Genomic DNA, 18,662 nt, shown 5'->3' on the forward strand with positions numbered 1-18,662 from the left:
TTCTGCTTGGATGATCTGTACATTGGTGTAAGTGAGGTGTTAAAGTCACCCACTATTATTGTGTTACTGTCGATTTCCTCTTTTATAGCTGTTAGCATTTGCGTTATGTATTGAGGTGCTACTATGTTGGGTGCATATTTATTTATAATTGTTATATGTTCTTCTTGGATTGATCCCTTGATCATTATGTAGTGTCCTTCCTTGTCTCTTATAACATTCTTTATTTTAAAGTCTATTTTATCTGATATGAGTATTGCTATTCCTGCTTTTGATTTCCATTTGCATGGAATATCTTTTTCCATCCCCTCACTTTCAATCCGTATGTGTCCCTAGGTCTGAAGTGGGTCTCTTGTAGACAGCATATATACGGGTCTTGTATTTGTATCCATTCAGCAAGCCTGTGTCTGTTGGTTGGAACATTTAATCCATTCACATTTAAGGTAATTATCGATATGTATGTTCCTATGACCATTTTCTTAATTGTTTTTGTAGGTCCTTTTCTTCTCTTGTGTTTCCCACTTAGAGAAATTCCTTTAGCATTTGTTGTAGAGCTGGTTTGGTGGTGCTGAATTCTCTTAGCTTTTGCTTGTCTGTAAAGCTTTTGATTTCTCCATCGAATCTGAATTAGATCCTTGCCGGGTAGAGTAATCTTGGTTGTAGGTTCTTCCCTTTCCTCACTTTAAGTATATCATGCCACCCCCTTCTGGCTTGTAGAGTTTCTGCTGAGAAATCAGCTGTTAACCTTATGGGAGTTCCTTTGTATGTTATTTGTCATTTTTCCCTTGCTGCTTTCAATAATTTTTCTTTGTCTTTAATTTTTGCCTATTCGATTACTATGTGTCTCGGCGTGTTTCTCCTTGGGTTTATCCTGTATGGGACTCGCTGCGCTTCCTGGACTTGGGTGGCTATTTCCTTTCCCATGTTAGGGAAGTTTTCGACTATAATCTCTTGAAATATTTTCTCTGGTCCTTTCTGTCTCTCTTCTCCTTCTGGGACCCCTATAATGCGAATGTTGTTTTGTTTAATGTTGTCCCAGAGGTCTCTTAGGCTGTCTTCATTTCTTTTCATTCTTTTTTCTTTATTCTGTTCCGCAGCAGTGAATTTCACCATTCTTTCTTCCAGGTCACTTATCCATTTTTCTGCCTCAGTTCTTCTGCTATTCATTCCTTCTAGTGTAGTTTTCATTTTAGTTATTGTATTGTTCATCTCTGTTTGTTTGTTCTTTAATTCTTCTGGGTCTTTGTTAAACATTTCTTTCATCTTCTCGATCTTTGTCTCCATTCTTTTTCTGAGGTCCTGGATCATCTTCACTATCATTATTCTGTATTCTTTTTCTGGAAGATTGCCTATTTCCACTTCATTTAGTTGTTTTTCTGGGGTTTTATCTTGTTCCTTCATCTGGTATATAGCCCTCTGCCTTTTCATCTTGTCTCTCTTTCTGTGAATGTCGTCTTTGTTCCACAAGCTGCAGGATTGTAGTTCTTCTTGCTTCTGCTGTCTGCCCTCTGGTGGATGAGGCTATGTAAGAGGCTTGTGCAAGTTTCCTGATGGGAGGGACTGGTGGTGGGTAGAGCTAGCTGTTGCTCTAGTGGGCAGAGCTCAGTAAAACTTTAATCTGCGTGTCTGCTGACGGGTGGGGCTGGGTCCCCTCCCTGTCGGTTGTTTGGCCTGAGGCGACTCGACACTGGAGCCTACTCGGGCTCTTTTGTGGGGCTGATGACAGACTCTGGTAGGGCTCACACCAAGGCGTTCTTCCCAGAACTCTGCTGCCAGTGTCCTTGTCCTCACGGTGAGCCAAAGCCACGTCCCGCCTCTGCAGGGGACCCTCCAACACCAGCAGGTAGGACTGGTTCAGTCTCCTGTGGGGTCACTGCTCCTTCCCCTGCGTCCTGATGCACACACTGCTTGGTGTGTGCCCTCCAAGAGTGGAGTCTCTGTTTCCCCCAGTCCTGTCAAAGTCCTGCAGTCAATTCCCATTAGACTTGAAAGTCTGATTCTCTAGGAATTCCTCCTCCCATTGCCGGACCCCCAGGTTGGGAAGCCTGACGTGGGGCTCAGAACCTTCACTCCAGTGGGTGGACGTCTGTGGTATCAGTGTTCTCCTGTTTGTGAGTCACCCACCCAGCAGTTATGGGATTTGATTTTATTGTGATTACGCCCCTCCTACCATCTCACTGTGGCTTCTCCTTTGTCTTTGGAGGTGGGGTATCTTTTTTGGTGAGTTCTAGTGTCTTCCTCTGTACTGTTGTTTTCTGACCACAGTGGAATTAGGTTAGAAATCAGTAACAGATATATCTCTGTAAAATCCCCAAGTATTTGGAAACTGAATAACACAGTTCTAAATAACCTATGGATAAAAGCAGAGAAAAGGGAAACTATTTTGAACTGAATAAAAATGTATACACAATTTTTCAAAATTTGTGGGAAGCTGGTGAAACAGTACTAGGGGAAAATTTATGGTACTAAAAACGCGTAATGTAAAAAAGAGAAGAGGTCTCAAATCAGTGATTTCAGCCCTTATGTTAAGAAACTAGAAAAATAAAAGCAAATTAAACCCAAAGTAAGCAGAATAAAAGAAATAAAAAAGATCATAGCAGAGAATAGAAAAACTATAGGGAAAATCAATAACAGCTGATCTTTGAGATTAATAAAATTTATAAAGTGCTAGCCAGACTAATCAGGAAAAAAATAAGAGAGGGAGAAGACACAGGTTATCAGTATCAGGAGTGACAGTTGTTATATCACTACAGATTCTGTACAGAGTTTGAAAGAATAATACAGGAATATTTTGAACAACTTTGTGCCATAAATATATTATCCTAGGTATGTGGAAAAATTCTTTGAAAGACTCAACCCAAACTATCAAATCTCACTAAACAGGAACAAACACCTGAATAATTCTGTATTTTAAAATGAACAGTAACTAAAATACATTTTCACAAAGAAAACTCCAGTCCCAGATGGCTTCACTGTTAAATTCTACCGTACATTTAAGGAAGAAATAATCTCAATTCTACAGAAACTCTTCCAGAAAATAAAAGAAAAGGAATTATTATTATTATCTCATTCTCTGAGGCCATCCTTATCCTGATACCAAAATCAGAGAAAGCAATGAGAAGGAAAAAAAAAAAAACTGCCAACCAATAACTTTCATGCATAAAGATGTAAAAATTCTTAACAAAATTTCAGCAAGTCAAGTCCAACAATATTTAAAAAGGAATAATACATTATGCCCATGTGGGGTTTATCTTAGGAATGCAAGGATGGTTTACCATTCAAAAATCATTCAGTGTAACTCATCATATTATAGATTAAGAGAGGAAAACCATGTAATTATTTCAATAGATGAAGACAAAATGCTGCATCCACTTCTGTTAGAAACTTTCAGTAAAGTAGGGATAGAAGGGAACTTTCTCTACCTGATTAAGGATATTTATGAAAAACTGACACCCTACATCATACTTAATGGTGAAAAACTAAGGGCTTTTCTCCTAATATAAGGAACCAGGCATTTAAAATATTTTTCTAGGGCTTTTCTCCTAATGTAAAAACCAGGTTTTTTAGAAATCACTTTTATTCAACACTGCATTGGAGGTTCTAGCCAGTTCAGTAAGACAAGAAAGAGAAATAAATGGCATCCAAATTAGAGAGAAAGAAAATGTCATTATTCACTGGTGGCATGATTATCTATGTAGAAAATCCTATGGAGTCTATAAAAACAGTACTGGTACTAGTAAGTTGAGCTTAGCAAGGTTGAAGGATATAAATCAATATACAAAAATTGTGTTACTAGCAATATATAGTTGGAAACTGAAAAAGAGTAATAGTATCAAAAAATATGAAATACTTAGTATATATTCGATAGAGCTGTAAGAACTTTACACTGGAAACTCTAAAACATCACTGAGAGAAATTTAAAAAGACCTAAGTAAATAGAGAGATAGACTGTGTTCATGGATCAGAAAACTCGATGTGGTTAAGACACCATGACTCCGCAAAATAATGTGTGGATTCCAATGCCAATGAAAATCTCAACAGACTTTCTTTTTCCCTTCAGGTAATGTCAAACGTATCCTAAAGTTTATAAACAAGTTATTCTAACTTGTTCAGAAATTATAAGGAAAATAAAAAAGACCTATAATACATAAATAAATAAATATATACATAAGTCACAAAAAGTTGGAAGACTTAACACTATCTGGTTTCATGACTTATTACTGTAATGCTATATCAGGCAAGATAGTGCGTGTGGTATTGATATATAGATGACGTATATATCAATGAAAAATAGTCCAGAAATAGTCCTGCACATATATGTTTAACTGGTTTTTGACCAAGGAATTTTGGGAGGAAGAGGTCATCTTTCTAAAAAGGTGTTGGAACAACTGGATATCCATATGCAAATAAATGAACTCAACTCTTACCTCCTACCATACACAAAAACAATTTTTGTTCAAGACCCGAATTTGAAAGCTGAAACCATAAAACTTCTGAAAGAAAACACAAGAGAAGATCTTAGGGACTGATTTTGGTAAAATTTCTTAATACAGCACAATAAGCAAAAAAGAAAAAAACTTAGGCTTCATCAAAATTAAAAACTTTTGCTTTTTAAAATACACTTAAGAAAATGAAGAGGCAAACCAAAGACTTGGAAAGACTTTGTAAAACATATAAACAAGGGATTTGTATCTAGAATAATAATAACTAGAAAAGAAACCAAGCTGTTACCACTCAGTAATAAGACATACAACCCAATTAAAAATGGGCAAAATATTTGAACACGCACTTCATCAGAGAAAATGTATGGATGACAAATAAGCACATTCACTGATTCTCATCATCACTGGTCTTTAGTGAAATGCAAATTAAAACCATAGTGAGAGCATAACACACCCACTAACAAGACTAAGATCAAAAAATTTTAGAAATTAAAAACTAGTTTTCAGCTGGGATGTGGAAGAACTGGAACTCCTTATATGCTGCCAGTGGGAATGTTAAAAAGGTACCACTTTGGAAGATGATTTGGCAAATTCTTAACAAGTTAAACATACACCTACCCTACAATCCAGCCAATTCCACTTGTAGGTGAAATGAATATGTCTGTCCACGTATGAGTACTCATAGCCTTATTCATAGTGGTGCAAAATGGGAAACACCCTTTTTCATAAGGAAGTGTTTGTTCTTTTTCTCCTCTTCAGGCATTTTTATACGTAAAGCCTTTTTCTCACCATAATGTGTTTAACATCTAATCTTTTCTTTTGCCAGCAGGGAAGATACCAGCTTTATCCTACCCTTCTTAGTGCAGCAGATGGGAGTTGGGAGAGCTGGATTCTAGTCCTGGTTCTTGATGCTTTCTGCTGACCATCTGCCTTCTTGAGACCTCAGGGTTCTTACCTGCCGATTAAAGGGATTAAATGATACATATTCACTCATGTATATTTTTGAGCACCTGCCATGTGCCAGGCACTCTTTTAGGTACTGGCAACATGATGAAGAAAATAGGCTGTAGTACCTGCCCACACTGGAACCAGTATTCATTAACCTACAATGTGCCAGGCACTGTCGTAGGTTTTGGGAAGATAGACCACTGTGTCTTAATCTCCAGGAATTTATGAATTAGTAGGAAGAGAGACCAAACTAAATAAACAGAGAAAACTATAATTGGAAAAAATGTTATGAAGGAAAGAATATGAGAGGAGACCCCTGTTTTAGTAGGGCTGTCAGGGGAGGCCTCTTTGTGGAGGTGACAGTTGAGCTGAGATCTAAAGAGAGAAAGAGAAAAGGGGCTCCTGTTCACCTCTGTCATCGTCTCTCCTCTCAGAAATGTAGACCGAACATAAGGCAGTCATTTGGTGTCTTGACTGTAGACATCTCTAAATGAAAATAGTTTCGTTGAGCTATCTGTTCTGTACCTCAGCCCTTTCTTCAGGGGTTTTCGCTGTCTAGTTCAGGGAATATAAATGGCAATAAATTAAATTAAATTCTCCTTTCCAATGTTTAGTCAATACTTCTTTGGCCCAGAATTCATAAGTAAGTGAGAAACAAAAGATAAAATGAAGGTCTGTGCTCTGCTAAGCCTAAGACAGACGTTTCAGATGGGGGTCAGGCAGGCAAATTTGGACTTCAGACAGGTTTCCTTTGGCCTACAATATTTTCAAGTCAGAAAAATTCACCTGACGCCCCAGACTTTAGCGTTTCCATTTAAAACTTTAGGCAACAGATTAGAATGTATGGGCTGCAGCCCCCTTTAATGGGGTGCTTGCTCATACCTCACAGTCCCCTCCTGTTTGCCCGGCCTCATTTACTCCTGTCATCCGGTTGGCCTCCTGTGATTTTGTTTGTCAAAGAATCGTCTCAGCAGGTTTTTGTTTTGTGTTTAAACGTGCCTGGGACTGGCCTGCTGTGAGTCTGATCTACTGGTGCAGCGGGCTGGGTGATTCTAATGTCGGCTGGTGAGACCATAACCCTGGCTGTGAACATACTGGGTCGGCCAAAGAGTGCCTTTGGTTTTTAAGTAAAAATAAAAGACACATTTTTCAGTTACACCAAGAACTTTATTGAACAACGTATTCACCATTTTGTTCCACTACCTTCTGCCATTTTTCAGGCAACTTCATGATTCCATCTTCCCAAAACTTTTAATCTTTTTGAGCAAAGAACTGTTCCTGGTGCCTTTTACAGTCTTCCAGGGAATTGACATTTTTTCCATTAAGTGAATTTTGTAGAGACCGAAATAAATGGAAATCCGAAGGTGCAATGCCTGAGTGAATACGGCGGATGAATCAGAACTTCCCAGCCAAGCTATACCAGTTTTTGCCTGGTCATCAAAGAAAAAACATGCAGGGCTTCCCTGGTGGCGCAGTGGTTGAGAGTCCGCCTGCCTATGCAGGGGACACGGGTTCGTGCCCCGGTCGGGAAGATCCCACAAGCCGCGGAGCGGCTGGGCCTGTGAGCCATGGCCGCTGAGCCTGCACGTCCGGAGCCTGTGCTCCACAATGGGAGAGGCCACAACAGTGAGAGGCCCGCGTACCGCAAAAAAACAAAAAAAATTGCAGTCTTGCGTTATCCTGATGGAAGATTATGCATTTTCTGTTGACTAGTTCTGGATGCTTTTCATCGAGTGCTACTTTCAGTTGGTCTAACTGGGAGCAGCACTTGTTGGAATTAATCGTTTGGTTTTCTGGAAGAAGCTCATAATAGAGGACTCCCTTCTAATCTTACCATATACACAACATCACCTTCTTTGGATGAAGACCAGCCTTTGGTGTGGTTGGTGGTGGTTCGTCTTGCTTGCCCCAAGATCTCTTCCATTCCACATTATTGTACAGTATCCACTTTTCATCGCCCGTCACAATTTGTTTTAAAAACGGAACATTTTCATTACGTTTAAGTAGAGAATCACATGTGGAAATATGGTCAAGAAGGTTTTTTTCGCTTAACTTATGTAGAACCCAAACATCAAAGCAATGAACAAAACCAAGCTGTTGCAAATGATTTTCAGCGCTTGATTTGGATATTTTGAGTATGTCGTCTATTTTCTGTGTGGTATAACATTGATTGTTCTCAGTTAATGTCTCGATTTGATCGTTGTCAACCTCAGCTGGTTTACCCGACCATGGAGCATCACCCAGCGAGAAAGCTCCAGCACGAAACTCTGCAAAACACTTTTGACAAGTTCGATCGGTCACAGCGCCTTCTCCATGACACTGCACAAATCTTTTTTTTTGTGTGTTTCAGTTGCATTTTTACCTTTCTTGAAATAGTAAAGCATAATATGCTGAAAATGTTGCTTTTTTTCTTCCATCTTCAATATTAAAATGGTTACACAAAAATTCACCAATTTTGATAAGTTTTTTTTTAAATGCACTCTGATATGACAGCTGTCACAATACAGTCTAACAAAATTGTTTTGAATGAAGTTAAAGACAACCAAGTGCTACTAGAGCCATCTTATAGAAAAAACTGAAAGAACCTTTTGGCCAACTCAGTACCTTTTTACAGGATTCACAGGGAGCATGTGCTCTCAAGAGTGGGGACTTGTCTTGGTAACTTCTTATTTACCCTGTATCTGGAATACTTGGTAGTAGGTAGTTTAAACGCATATAACATAAATGAATAAATTATATTTTAATTTTGGTATGTATTTGACCTTTAAAAGGTAAATGTACTTAAACAGTTTTCCTAGTTCAGATGTGTGGGATTTTAAGAGTTTTCTTTGATAACACATTCCTGTGGTTTTAAGATCAAAATGTAAAAAGGAATACAGTGAGAAGTCTCCTTGCCACTTCTGTTCTCTATCTGACCAGTGCATCATGCTCCCTCCCATGAAAATATAAGCAAATATAAACATATATTCTTATTTTTACCCCCTTTTACTTAAAAGGTGGCTTACTAAAAATAAGGCTCCGCTTTATGCCTCCTTTACTCTTGACATATCTTAAAGATCTTATCATATTAGTAGAGAGCTTCTTCCTCATCCTTTTTTGTTTTTTACAGTTGAAAAATATGTATAATTGTTTGGGCATATTATAGTTTTTTTAGCAAGTACCCCCACTGAAGGATATTTGGATTTTTCCAGGCATTGCGAACAGTGCTACGGTTAGTACCTTTGTATGTATGGTCGTTTCATACACACATGCACAAGAGTGTGCAAAGTATATCTCTATGGTAAATTCTCCAAGTGGAATTGCTAGGTCAAAAGGTATATGCATATGTAATTTTGATGTATGTTACTTAATTGCCCTCTGTAGGGGTTGTAGTTTAATTATTATTTAAAACTAATTCTAGTATTTGGGACACTGTTTAAAATTTATTTTTACTCTGTTTTTGTTCTGTTTTCTTTGCTGAGTAAGAGTTGTTACATGGTAGGTTATCTGAAATTTGGTAAGAGTATTAAGATCGTTCTAGATAATTGGTTTCCACTACCAACTTAACCCCTCCCAAGGGGTTCTCAGATTCATGTGCTAAATGAACATCAACTATATAATAATGTCTCCCACGTACATACTGTATATTTCAAATGTATAAGATGCTATTGTATAATAAAATGCTAATTCACTTAATACTATGTCTATTTGAATATTTTATAATAAAAATAATCTTTCTCTTACAGATATCCCTTTGAGGACCAGCCTGCCACCACCATTCAGAAACTATAAATATGGTAACCAATTTTTCTTAGTCTTTTAAGATATATATTAATATAATTTCACATTAGTTTTATATTGATGTGAATTTAAATTTGGTTTTCAAAAATGAATTTACTCTCTGTATGTAAAAACCACTATGGAAGTTATTTAGAAATATAGGGAGTCTAGTATATCATTAAATTGTAATTGTGTAGGGAAGTGTATGAATTGTATATTCCTCCTATTTGTGAGGAATAGCATGTTTGGCAAACTTTAAAATGAATTTCTTTGTCAGGTAATCAGAAAAGAAGAAATGATTAAAGACTAGGAATTATAAGAAGAGATTTAACATTTTAGATGCCAGTAACTTGAGCATGTTACATAGTAATTTTATATGTTGCAATTATTGATTTTAAAATGTAGTAATAAGGCAAGAAGCTGGGTTTCATTATTTATTATAAAGATGGTACAGTTATTAACCTTCAGCATAGTGACACTCACCAAACTTTGAATTTGAGACTTCACTTGAGAATTACAATGCACCTAATAAATATTTCTGTTAATTGGTGCAGACATTTTTAAAGCATAAATTTTTTATTACCCTAGATCATTTTTGGAGTGGTTTTTAATTCTGCTGCCATTTGGTAGAGCAACTTATGACCTAAAATACTTTGAAATCACAATCTTCACCGTGTGTATGCATTTTAATATCCAGAGACTAATTGTGAGGTCACAAGGGGTAGTCAAGCAGAAGTTAAAGGCACTGAGTGGGAAGTACTTTGAGTTATTGGACTTAAAGAATTAACATACTAAATATTGAATAAGAGAAAGGAATAAAAAGCATGATTAACTAAATATGAAACTTCTCCAGTTTCGTCTTTCATGGCTTTCCAAGTATCATGCCTTGAAATATAACCTTAAACTTGAATCAGCCTGCAGATGCCACTTAAAGTTAGCATAGCTACATATAGTTTCCCTTTTTGCATGGTGTGGGTGTGTATTCAAACTTGTGTCCCATGTAAGTTATTTTAAAAGATCAGTTTTAGATCATGAAATCATCAAAATATCTGACTGTTAGTCATCATGGTGGTAAATAATATATTCCCGTCAATTTCTCCCTTTATGTATGTTAGTATTTGTTTTGTGTTTTTACGTGCTCCTGTATTGGGTGCTATATGTTTTTAAAAATTAATTAATTAATTAATTAATTGGGCTGCATTGGCCCTTTGTTGCAGTGCGCGGGCTTCTCTCTCATGGCGCGCGGGCTCAGTAGTTGGGGCGCAGGCTGTAGAGCACATGGGCTTAGTTGACCCGCAGCATGTGGTATCTTAGTTCCCTGACCAGGGATCAAACCCGTGTCCCTTGTACTGGAAGGCAGATTCTTAACCCCTGGACCACCAGGGAAGTCCCGGGTGCATATATGTTAATGAGTGTAATCCTCTTCTTGTATTGAGCCTTTTATCATTATATAGTGTCCTTTCTTTCTTTATGGCCTTTATTATAAAGTCTATTTTGTCTGATATAAGTATTTCCTCCCCTGCTTTCTTGTCCTTTTCATTTGCCTGAAATAACTTTAAAAAAATTTGTTTTGTTTTTGTTTTATTTGTTTATTTTTAATTGAAGTATAGTTGATTTACAATGTTATGTTAATTTCTGCTGTGCAGCAGAGTGACTCAGGTATACATATATATACATTCTTTTTTATATTCTTTTCCATTATGGTTTATCCCAGTACATTGAATATAGTTCCCTGTGCTATATAGTAGGACCTTGTTGCCCATCCATTCTATACGTGATAGTTTGCATCTACTAATTCCAAAACTCTTAAGTCCATCCCTCCCCCACACTCCTCCCCCTTGGCAACCACAAGTCTGTTCTCTATGTCTGTGAGTCTGTTTCTGCTTTGTAGATAGGGTTCATTTGTGTCATATTTTAGATTCCACATATAAGTGATATATGGTATTTGTCTTTCTCTTTCTGACTTACTTAGTGTGATAGTCTCTAGTTGCATCCATGTTGCTGCAAATGGCATTGTTTTGTTCTTTTTTATGGCTGAGGAGTATCCCATTGTATACATGTGCCATGCCTTCTTTATCCATTCCTCTGTCAGTAGACATTTAGTTTGTTTCCATGTCTTGGCTATTGTGTATAGTGCTGCTATGAACATAGGGGTGAATGTATCTTTTTAAATTGTAGTTTTGTCCGGATATATGCCCAGGAGTGGGATTGTTGGATCCTACGGTAGTTCTATTTTTTAGTTTTTTGAGGAACCTCCATACTGTTTTCCATAGTGGCTGCACCAACTTACATTCCCACCAACAGTGTAGGAGGGTTCCCCTTTCTCCACACCCTCTCCAGCATTTGTTATTTATAGACTTTTTAATGATGACCATTCTGACCGGTGTGAGGTGGTACTAGTTGTAGTTTTGATTTACATTTCTCTAATAATTAGTGATGTTGAGCATCTTTTCATATGCCTATTGGCCATCTGTATGTTTCTTTGGAGAAATGTCTATTTAGGTCTTCTGCCCATTTTTTGATTGGGTTGTTTGGTTTTTTATTGTTGAGTTGTATGAGCTGTTTGTATATTTTGGAAATTGAGCCCTTGTTGGTCGCATCATTTGCAAATATTTCTCCCATTCTGTAGATTGTCTTTTCATTTTGTTTATGGTTTCCTTTGCTGTGCAAAAGCTTGTAAGTTTGATTAGGTCCCATTTGTTTATTTTTCTATTGCCTATTGCCTTGGGAGACTGACCTAAGAAAACATTGGTATGATTTATGTCAGAGAATGTTTTCTTCTAGGAGTTTTATGGTGTATTGTCTTACGTTTAAGTCTTTAAGCCATTTTGAGTTTATTTTTGTACATGGTGTGAGGGTGTGTTCTAACTTCACTGATTTACATGCAGCTATCCAACTTTCCCAGCACCACTTGCTGAAGAGACTTTTTCCCATTTTGTATTCTTGCCTACTTTGTCAATGATTAATTGACTGTAGGTGTGTGGGTTTATTTCTTGGTTCTCTATTCTGTTCCATTGATCCATATGTCTGTTTTTGTACCAGTGTCACACCGTTTTGATTACTGTAGCTTTGTAGTATTGTCTGAAGTCTAGAAGGGTTATGCCTCCTGCTTTGTTCCTTTTCCTCAGGATTGCTTTGGCAGTTCTGGGTCTTTTATGGTTCCATGCATGAAATATCTTTTTCCATCCCCTCACTTTCAATCTATGTGTGTCCTTCACCCTAAAATGGATCCCTTGTAGGCAGCATACTGTAGGCTCTTGTTTTATTATCCAATCTTTCACTCTATGTCGTTTGTCAATTTAGTCCATTGACATTTAAGCTAATTATTGATAGATAGGTATTCCCATTTTAAACATTGTTTTCCAGTTGATTTTGTATTTCTTCCTTGTTCCTTTTTCTTTTTCCATGGTAAGTGGATAACGTACCTCTCATATTATTCCACCTTATTAACATTCTCTTGTCCTGTTATTTCTCTACTACCAGATGAATTGACAGGAAAAATGAATACATTTATCTGTGAAGAAATTAGAGAACCACCATGGCTTTGATAGATTTCAACTGACTGTCTTTATTTGGCTCTTTAACAATCTGCCACTTTGTGTTTGACAAGAAAGGCTGAAGTGTTACTTTCTCACCTGTCCTTGTCCTGCAGCATTGCTACACTCTCTATGGGATTGAACACACTGGGTGTTAGGGAGTGGAAAGGGCACAGACTCAGATTTCATTGTTGTTAGTTGCCATTTCTGTGCCCTTGGACAAAGGTCCAGTTCTCTCTGCCAGGCCACCAAGAGGCTGAGATTTCTCAGAGCCCTTCCATCCATTTAATTGGCATCTACATCTATTACTGATTTACCCTGGGCAGACAGTGTGTTCATAAAGCACAGGGGATGTTGTTTTATTTCTAAATCCTTATTGTTTAGGCATGGTGCATGTGTGCAGTAAATGTTGGTTGTTGTGCAGTGTGGGGCTGCTAATCCTGTTTGTTTCTAAGGCTGTGTGAGATTAAATAAAAAAATGCATGTGTGAACACATTAAATACTCCACAAACATAAGATCTTGTTTTTATTTTTATGAGGTTGCTTTCCTCAAGGAATTTGCATTAAGGAAACAATATCCACAGAAGTTGTTTCTGTTAATAATGAAGATTATTTTTCTAAGAGGGAAAAACAAGTGAAAGAGATGATTTAACAAAGAAAGGGACATTAATACAAGATCTTTTGCTAGCTTGTCATTTCTCCTTTCTTACCTTCTTCCCAAGTCTTACCAATTTCTGTTGGAGAGAAAAATCTGGTGAAAATTTCTGTTCAGAGCATTTCTTTTTCTGCTTAAAAATGTGGCCTCCTTCTTGTGGGGTTCTAGAACCTATCAGAACAAAGATATTTCTAATTTAAAGACTTGTTAGCAAAATATATAGAAGATGATTAACATTTGGCAAGGTCAAACTACGGTTTTGCAAGTTGATTGCAAGGTCCTTTTGTTTTAAAAAAAACTACTATTGGCTTCCTTGGTCTCCAGGAACAAACCGATATATATTTGCAGTGAGAAAATGAGTGTAATAGGTAACTCAGTATAATAGATAATTCACAAGTCACATTTGTTTATTTTCTTGTGTACATTATAAGCTTATTTTTAGCAGTTGTGGCATATTTACTTCCTAAGTGTGTGTATTTCACTTAGGTTAGATTTATTTTTATTTCTTAACAATACATATAGTCCAGGGATTAGGCTGACCTTATATTAAAAATTGCAATAGGTAATTGAAAGTTGACTATTTAAAATAATGGGTAGGGCTTCCCTGGTGGCGCAGTGGTTGAGTCCGCCTGCCGATGCAGGGGACACGGATTTGTGCCCCGGTCCGGGAAGATCCCACATGCCACGGAGCGGCTGGGCCCGTGAGCCATGGCCGCTGAGCCTGCGTGTCCGGAGCCTGTGCTCTGCAATGGGAGAGGCCACAACAGTGAGAGGCCCACGTACCACAAAAATAAATAAATAAAATAAAATAAAATAAAATAAAACAATGGGTAATTCAGGGTGCTGGTTCTTAACTGAATAGGTACCCTATTCTTCTTTGTTATTAGAACATAGTTAAATCAAGGTTTGTTTTTTTTAAACAGATTTTTTTTATTCAAACAGAAAGTCACAAAAATTATAATCATCCTCATCAGTTCACTCAGTCCCATGTAGTTAATTTTTTTTTCATCATGATCTTTTGTTAGCACTTTTATGAATTCATCAGTTTTCCATTAGAGTTCTGAAAATACTTATTCATTCAGTTCCGCAGTATAGTCAGTTACCAGAAACCTGTGCTTGTCAGAGTCTTTTCCATGAACTCCTTGAAGATGAAACCCTTTTTTATAAGAACATTTTTGCAAAAGCATCAGAGTACACCCAGAACTGTCTGTAAATGACAAAAGACTTAAAAATGACCATGGTTAAAGATTTGATGAAAGTTCATAATAATGCATTTGACAAGGAAATTTAGTTATTTCTGAGATGTACATTTTAAAATAATAACTAGAATTATGACATATAACATTATACCAGAACATGTAAGATTTTTAGGAATTCCATGTAATGTCTGAAACATTTATTTTAATATATTTCCATACAAATAACCCAAAGAAAGTTTAGTATTAGTTGTTTTTTTCTAATTTTTATTTATTTTTTCATACAGCAGTTTCTTCTTAGTTATCAGTTTTATACACATCAGTGTATACATGTCAATCCCAATTGCCCAATTCATCACACCACCATCCCCCCCCCCCCCCGTTGCTTTCCCCCCTTGGTGTCCATACGTTTGTTCTCTACATCTGTGTCTCAACTTCTACGCTGCAAACTTGTTCATCTGTACCATTTACTAGGTTCCACATACATGCGTTAATATACGATATTTGTTTTTCTCTTTCTGACTTACTTCACTCTGTATAACAGTCTCTAGATCCATCCACGTCTCAACAAATGACCCAATTTCGTTCCTTTTTATGGCTTGAGTAATATTCCATTATATATATGTACCACATCTTCTTTATCCATTCGTCTGTCGATGGGCATTTAGATTGCTTCCATGACCTGGCTATTGTAAATAGTGCTGCAATGAACATTGGGGTGCATGCGTCTTTTTGAATTATGGTTTTCTGTGGGTATATGCCCAGTAGTGGGATTGCTGGATCATATGGTAATTCTATTTTTAGTTTTGAAGGAACCTCCATACTGTTCTCCATAGTGGCTGTATCAATTTACATTCCCACCAACAGTGCAAGAGGGTTCCCTTTTCTCCACGCCCTCTTCAGCATTTGTTGTTTATAGATTTCTTGATGATGGCCATTCTGACCGGTGTGAGGTGATACCTCATTGTAGTTTTGAATTGCATTTCTCTAATAATTAGTGACGTTGAGCAGCTTTTCATGTGCTTCTTGGCCATCTGTATGTCTTCTTTGGAGAAATGTCTATTTAGGTCTGCCCATTTTTGGATTGGGTTGTTTGTTTTTTTAATATTGAGCTGCATGAGCTGTTTATATATTTTGGAGATTAAGCCTTTGTCTTTTGATTCGTTTGCAAATATTATCTCCCATTCTGAGGGTTGTTTCTTCATCTTGTTTATGGTTTCCTTTGCTGTGCAAAAGCTTTAAAGTTTCATTTGGTCCCATTTGTTTATTTTTGTTTTTATTTCCATTACTCTATGAGGTGGATGAAAAAAGATCTTGCTGTGATTTCTGTCAAAGAGTGTTCTTCCTATGTTTTCCTCTAAGAGTTTTATAGAGTCTGGTCTAGCATGTAGGTCTTGAATCCATTTTGAGAATATTTTTGTGTATGGTGTTAGGGAGTGTTCTAATTTCATTCTTTCACATGTAGCTGTCCAGTTTTCCCAGCACCACTTATTGAAGAGACTGTCTTTTCTCCATTGTATATCCTTGCTTCCTTTGTCATAGATTACTTGACCATAGGTGCATGAGTTTATCTCTGGGCTTTCTTTTTTTTTTTTTTTTTTTTTTGCGGTACGCGGGCCTCTCACTGCCGTGGCCTCTCCCGTTGTGGAGCACAGGCTCCGGACGCGCAGGCTCAGCGGCCATGGCTCACGGGCCCAGCTGCTCCATGGCATGTGGGATCTTCCCAGACCAGGGCACGAACCTGTGTCCCCTGCATCGGCAGGCGGACTCTCAACCACTGCGCCACCAGGGAAGCCCCCTGGGCTTTCTATCTTGTTCCATTGATCAATGTTTCTGTTTTTGTGCCAGTACCATATTGTCTTGATTACTGTAGCTTTATAGTATAGTCTGAAGTCAGGGAGTCTGATTCCTCCTGCTCCTTTTTTTTTTTTTAATGAAATATATTTATAGTATTTAGTTTTGTAAGTAACTTCCTTTCTTTATATATCTGTACAGGTTTTTTTTTTTTTACATCTTTTTTTTGTTGTTGTTATTGGGTGTAGGAGTTAATTAATTAATTAATTAATTATTGCTGTGTTGGGTCTTCATTTCTGTGCGAGGGCTTTCTCTAGTTGTGGCAAGCAGGGGCCACTCTTCATCGCGGTGTGTGGGCCTCTCACTATCGCGGCCTCTCTTGTTGCAGAGCACAGGCTCCAGACGCGCAGGCTCAGTAGTTGTGTCTGACGGGACACATGTGGGATCCTCCCAGACCAGGGCTCAAACCCGTGTCCCCTGCATTAGCAGGCAGATTCTCAACCACTGCACCACCAGGGAAGCCCCCTTTTTTTATATCTTTATTGGAGTATAATTGCTTTACAATAGTGTGTTAGTTTCTGCTTTATAACAAAGTGAATCAGTTATACATATACATATGTTACCATATCTCTTCCCTCATGCATCTCCCTCCCTCCCACCCTCCCTATTCCACCCCTCTAGGTGGTCACAAAGCACCGAGCTGATCTCCCTGTGCTTGCGGCTGCTTCCCACTAGCTATGTATTTTACGTTTGGTAGTGTATATATGTCCATGCCACTCTCTAGCTTTGTCACAGTTCACCCCTTCCCCCTCCCCATATCCTCAATCCCCCTCCATTTTTTTCCCTCAAGACTGCTTTGGCTATTTGGGGTCTTTTGTGTTTCCATACAAATTGTGAAATTTTTTGCTCTAGTTCTGTGAAAAATGCCAGTGGTAGTTTGATAGGGATTGCACTGAATCTGTAGATTGCTTTGGTTAGTATAGTCATTTTCACAATATTGATTCTTCCAATTCAAGAACATGGTATATCTCTCCATCTGTTGGTATCATCTTTAACTGCTTTCATCAGTGTCTTATACTTTTCTGCGTACAGGTCTTTTGTCTCCCTAGGTAGGTTTATTCCTAGGTATTTTATTCTTTTTGTGGCAATGGTCAATGGGAGTGTGTCCTTAATTTCTCTTTCAGATTTTTCATCATTAGTGTATAGGAAGGCAAGAGATTTCTGTCCATTTATTTTGTATCCTGCAACTTTACCAAATTCATTAATTAGCTCTAGTAGTTTTCTGGTGGCATCTTTACCATTCTCTGTGTATAGTATCATGTCATCTGCAAAGAGTGACAGTTTGACTTCTTTTCCAATTTGTGTTCCTTTTATTTCTTTTTCTTCTCTGATTGCTGTGGCTAGGACTTCCAAAACTGTGTTGAATAATAGTGGTGAGAGTGGACATCCTTGTCTCATTCCTGATCTTAGAGGAAATGCTTTCAGTTTTTCACCATTGAGAATGATGTGTGCTGTGTGTTTGTCATATATGGCCTTTATTATGTTGAGGTAGTTCCCTCTATCCCCACTTTCTGAAGAGTTTTTATCAAAAATGGGTGTTGAATTTTGTCAAAAGCTTTTTCTGCATCTATTGAGATGATTGTATGGTTTTTCTTTCCTCAATTTGTTAATATGGTGTATCACATTGATTGATTTGCGTGTATTGAAGAATCCTTGCATCCCTGGGATAAATCCCACTTGATCATGGTGTATGATCCTTTTAATGTGTTGTTGGATTCTGTTTGCTAGTATTTTGTTGAGGATTTTTGCATCTATATTCATCAGTGATAATGGTCTGTAATTTTCTTCTTTTGTAGTGTCTTTGTCTGGTTTTGGTACCAGGGTGATGGTGGCCTCATAGAATGAGTTTGGGAGTGTTCCTTCCTCTGCAAATTTTGGAAGAGTTTGAGAAGGATGGGTGTTAGCTCGTCTCTAAATGTTTGATAGAATTCACCTGTGAAGCCATCTGGTCCTGGACTTTTGTTTGTTGGAAGATTTTTAATCACAGTTTCAATTTCATTACTTCTGATTGGTCTGTTCATATTTTCTGTTTCTTCTTGGTTCAGTCTTGGAAGGTTACACCTTTCTAAGAATTTGTGCATTTCTTCCAGGTTGTCCATTTTATTGGCATAGAGTTGCTTGTAGTAGTCTCTTAGGACGCTTTGTATTTCTGCGGTGTCTGTTGTAACTTCTCCTTTTTCATTTCTAATTTTATTGATTTGAGTCCTCTCCCTCTTTTTCTTCACGAGTCTGGCTAATGGTTTATCAATTTTGTTTATCTTCTCAAAGAACCAGC

General features: G+C 37.5%; 2 protein-coding genes across 10 annotated transcripts in view; one reads left to right on the forward strand and one right to left on the reverse strand.

Moving 5' to 3' along the window:
* LOC309809566 (UPF0538 protein C2orf76 homolog) overlaps nt 1-18,662 on the forward strand; it is a 97,171-nt gene that overhangs the window by 53,796 nt on the left and 24,713 nt on the right. For all 9 annotated transcript variants that reach the window (XR_014294872.1, XM_082630794.1, XM_082630787.1 and 6 more), the window contains one exon: nt 9,113-9,163. Coding sequence is in view for 8 of the 9 variants with exons in the window: in XM_082630794.1 (XP_082486920.1) it covers nt 9,113-9,163 (51 nt within the window). In the remaining variant the exon portion in view is untranslated. The remainder of the gene's footprint in view (nt 1-9,112; nt 9,164-18,662) is intronic.
* STEAP3 (STEAP3 metalloreductase) overlaps nt 13,394-18,662 on the reverse strand; it is a 102,238-nt gene continuing 96,969 nt past the window's right edge. Inside the window, exon 6 of the mRNA XM_082630785.1 lies at nt 13,394-13,508. The gene's annotated coding sequence lies outside the window, so the exon portion shown is untranslated. The remainder of the gene's footprint in view (nt 13,509-18,662) is intronic.

The sequence above is a fragment of the Mesoplodon mirus genome, assembly GCF_964341445.2.
Source record: "Mesoplodon mirus genome assembly, chromosome: 8".
Lineage (NCBI taxonomy): Eukaryota > Metazoa > Chordata > Mammalia > Artiodactyla > Ziphiidae > Mesoplodon > Mesoplodon mirus.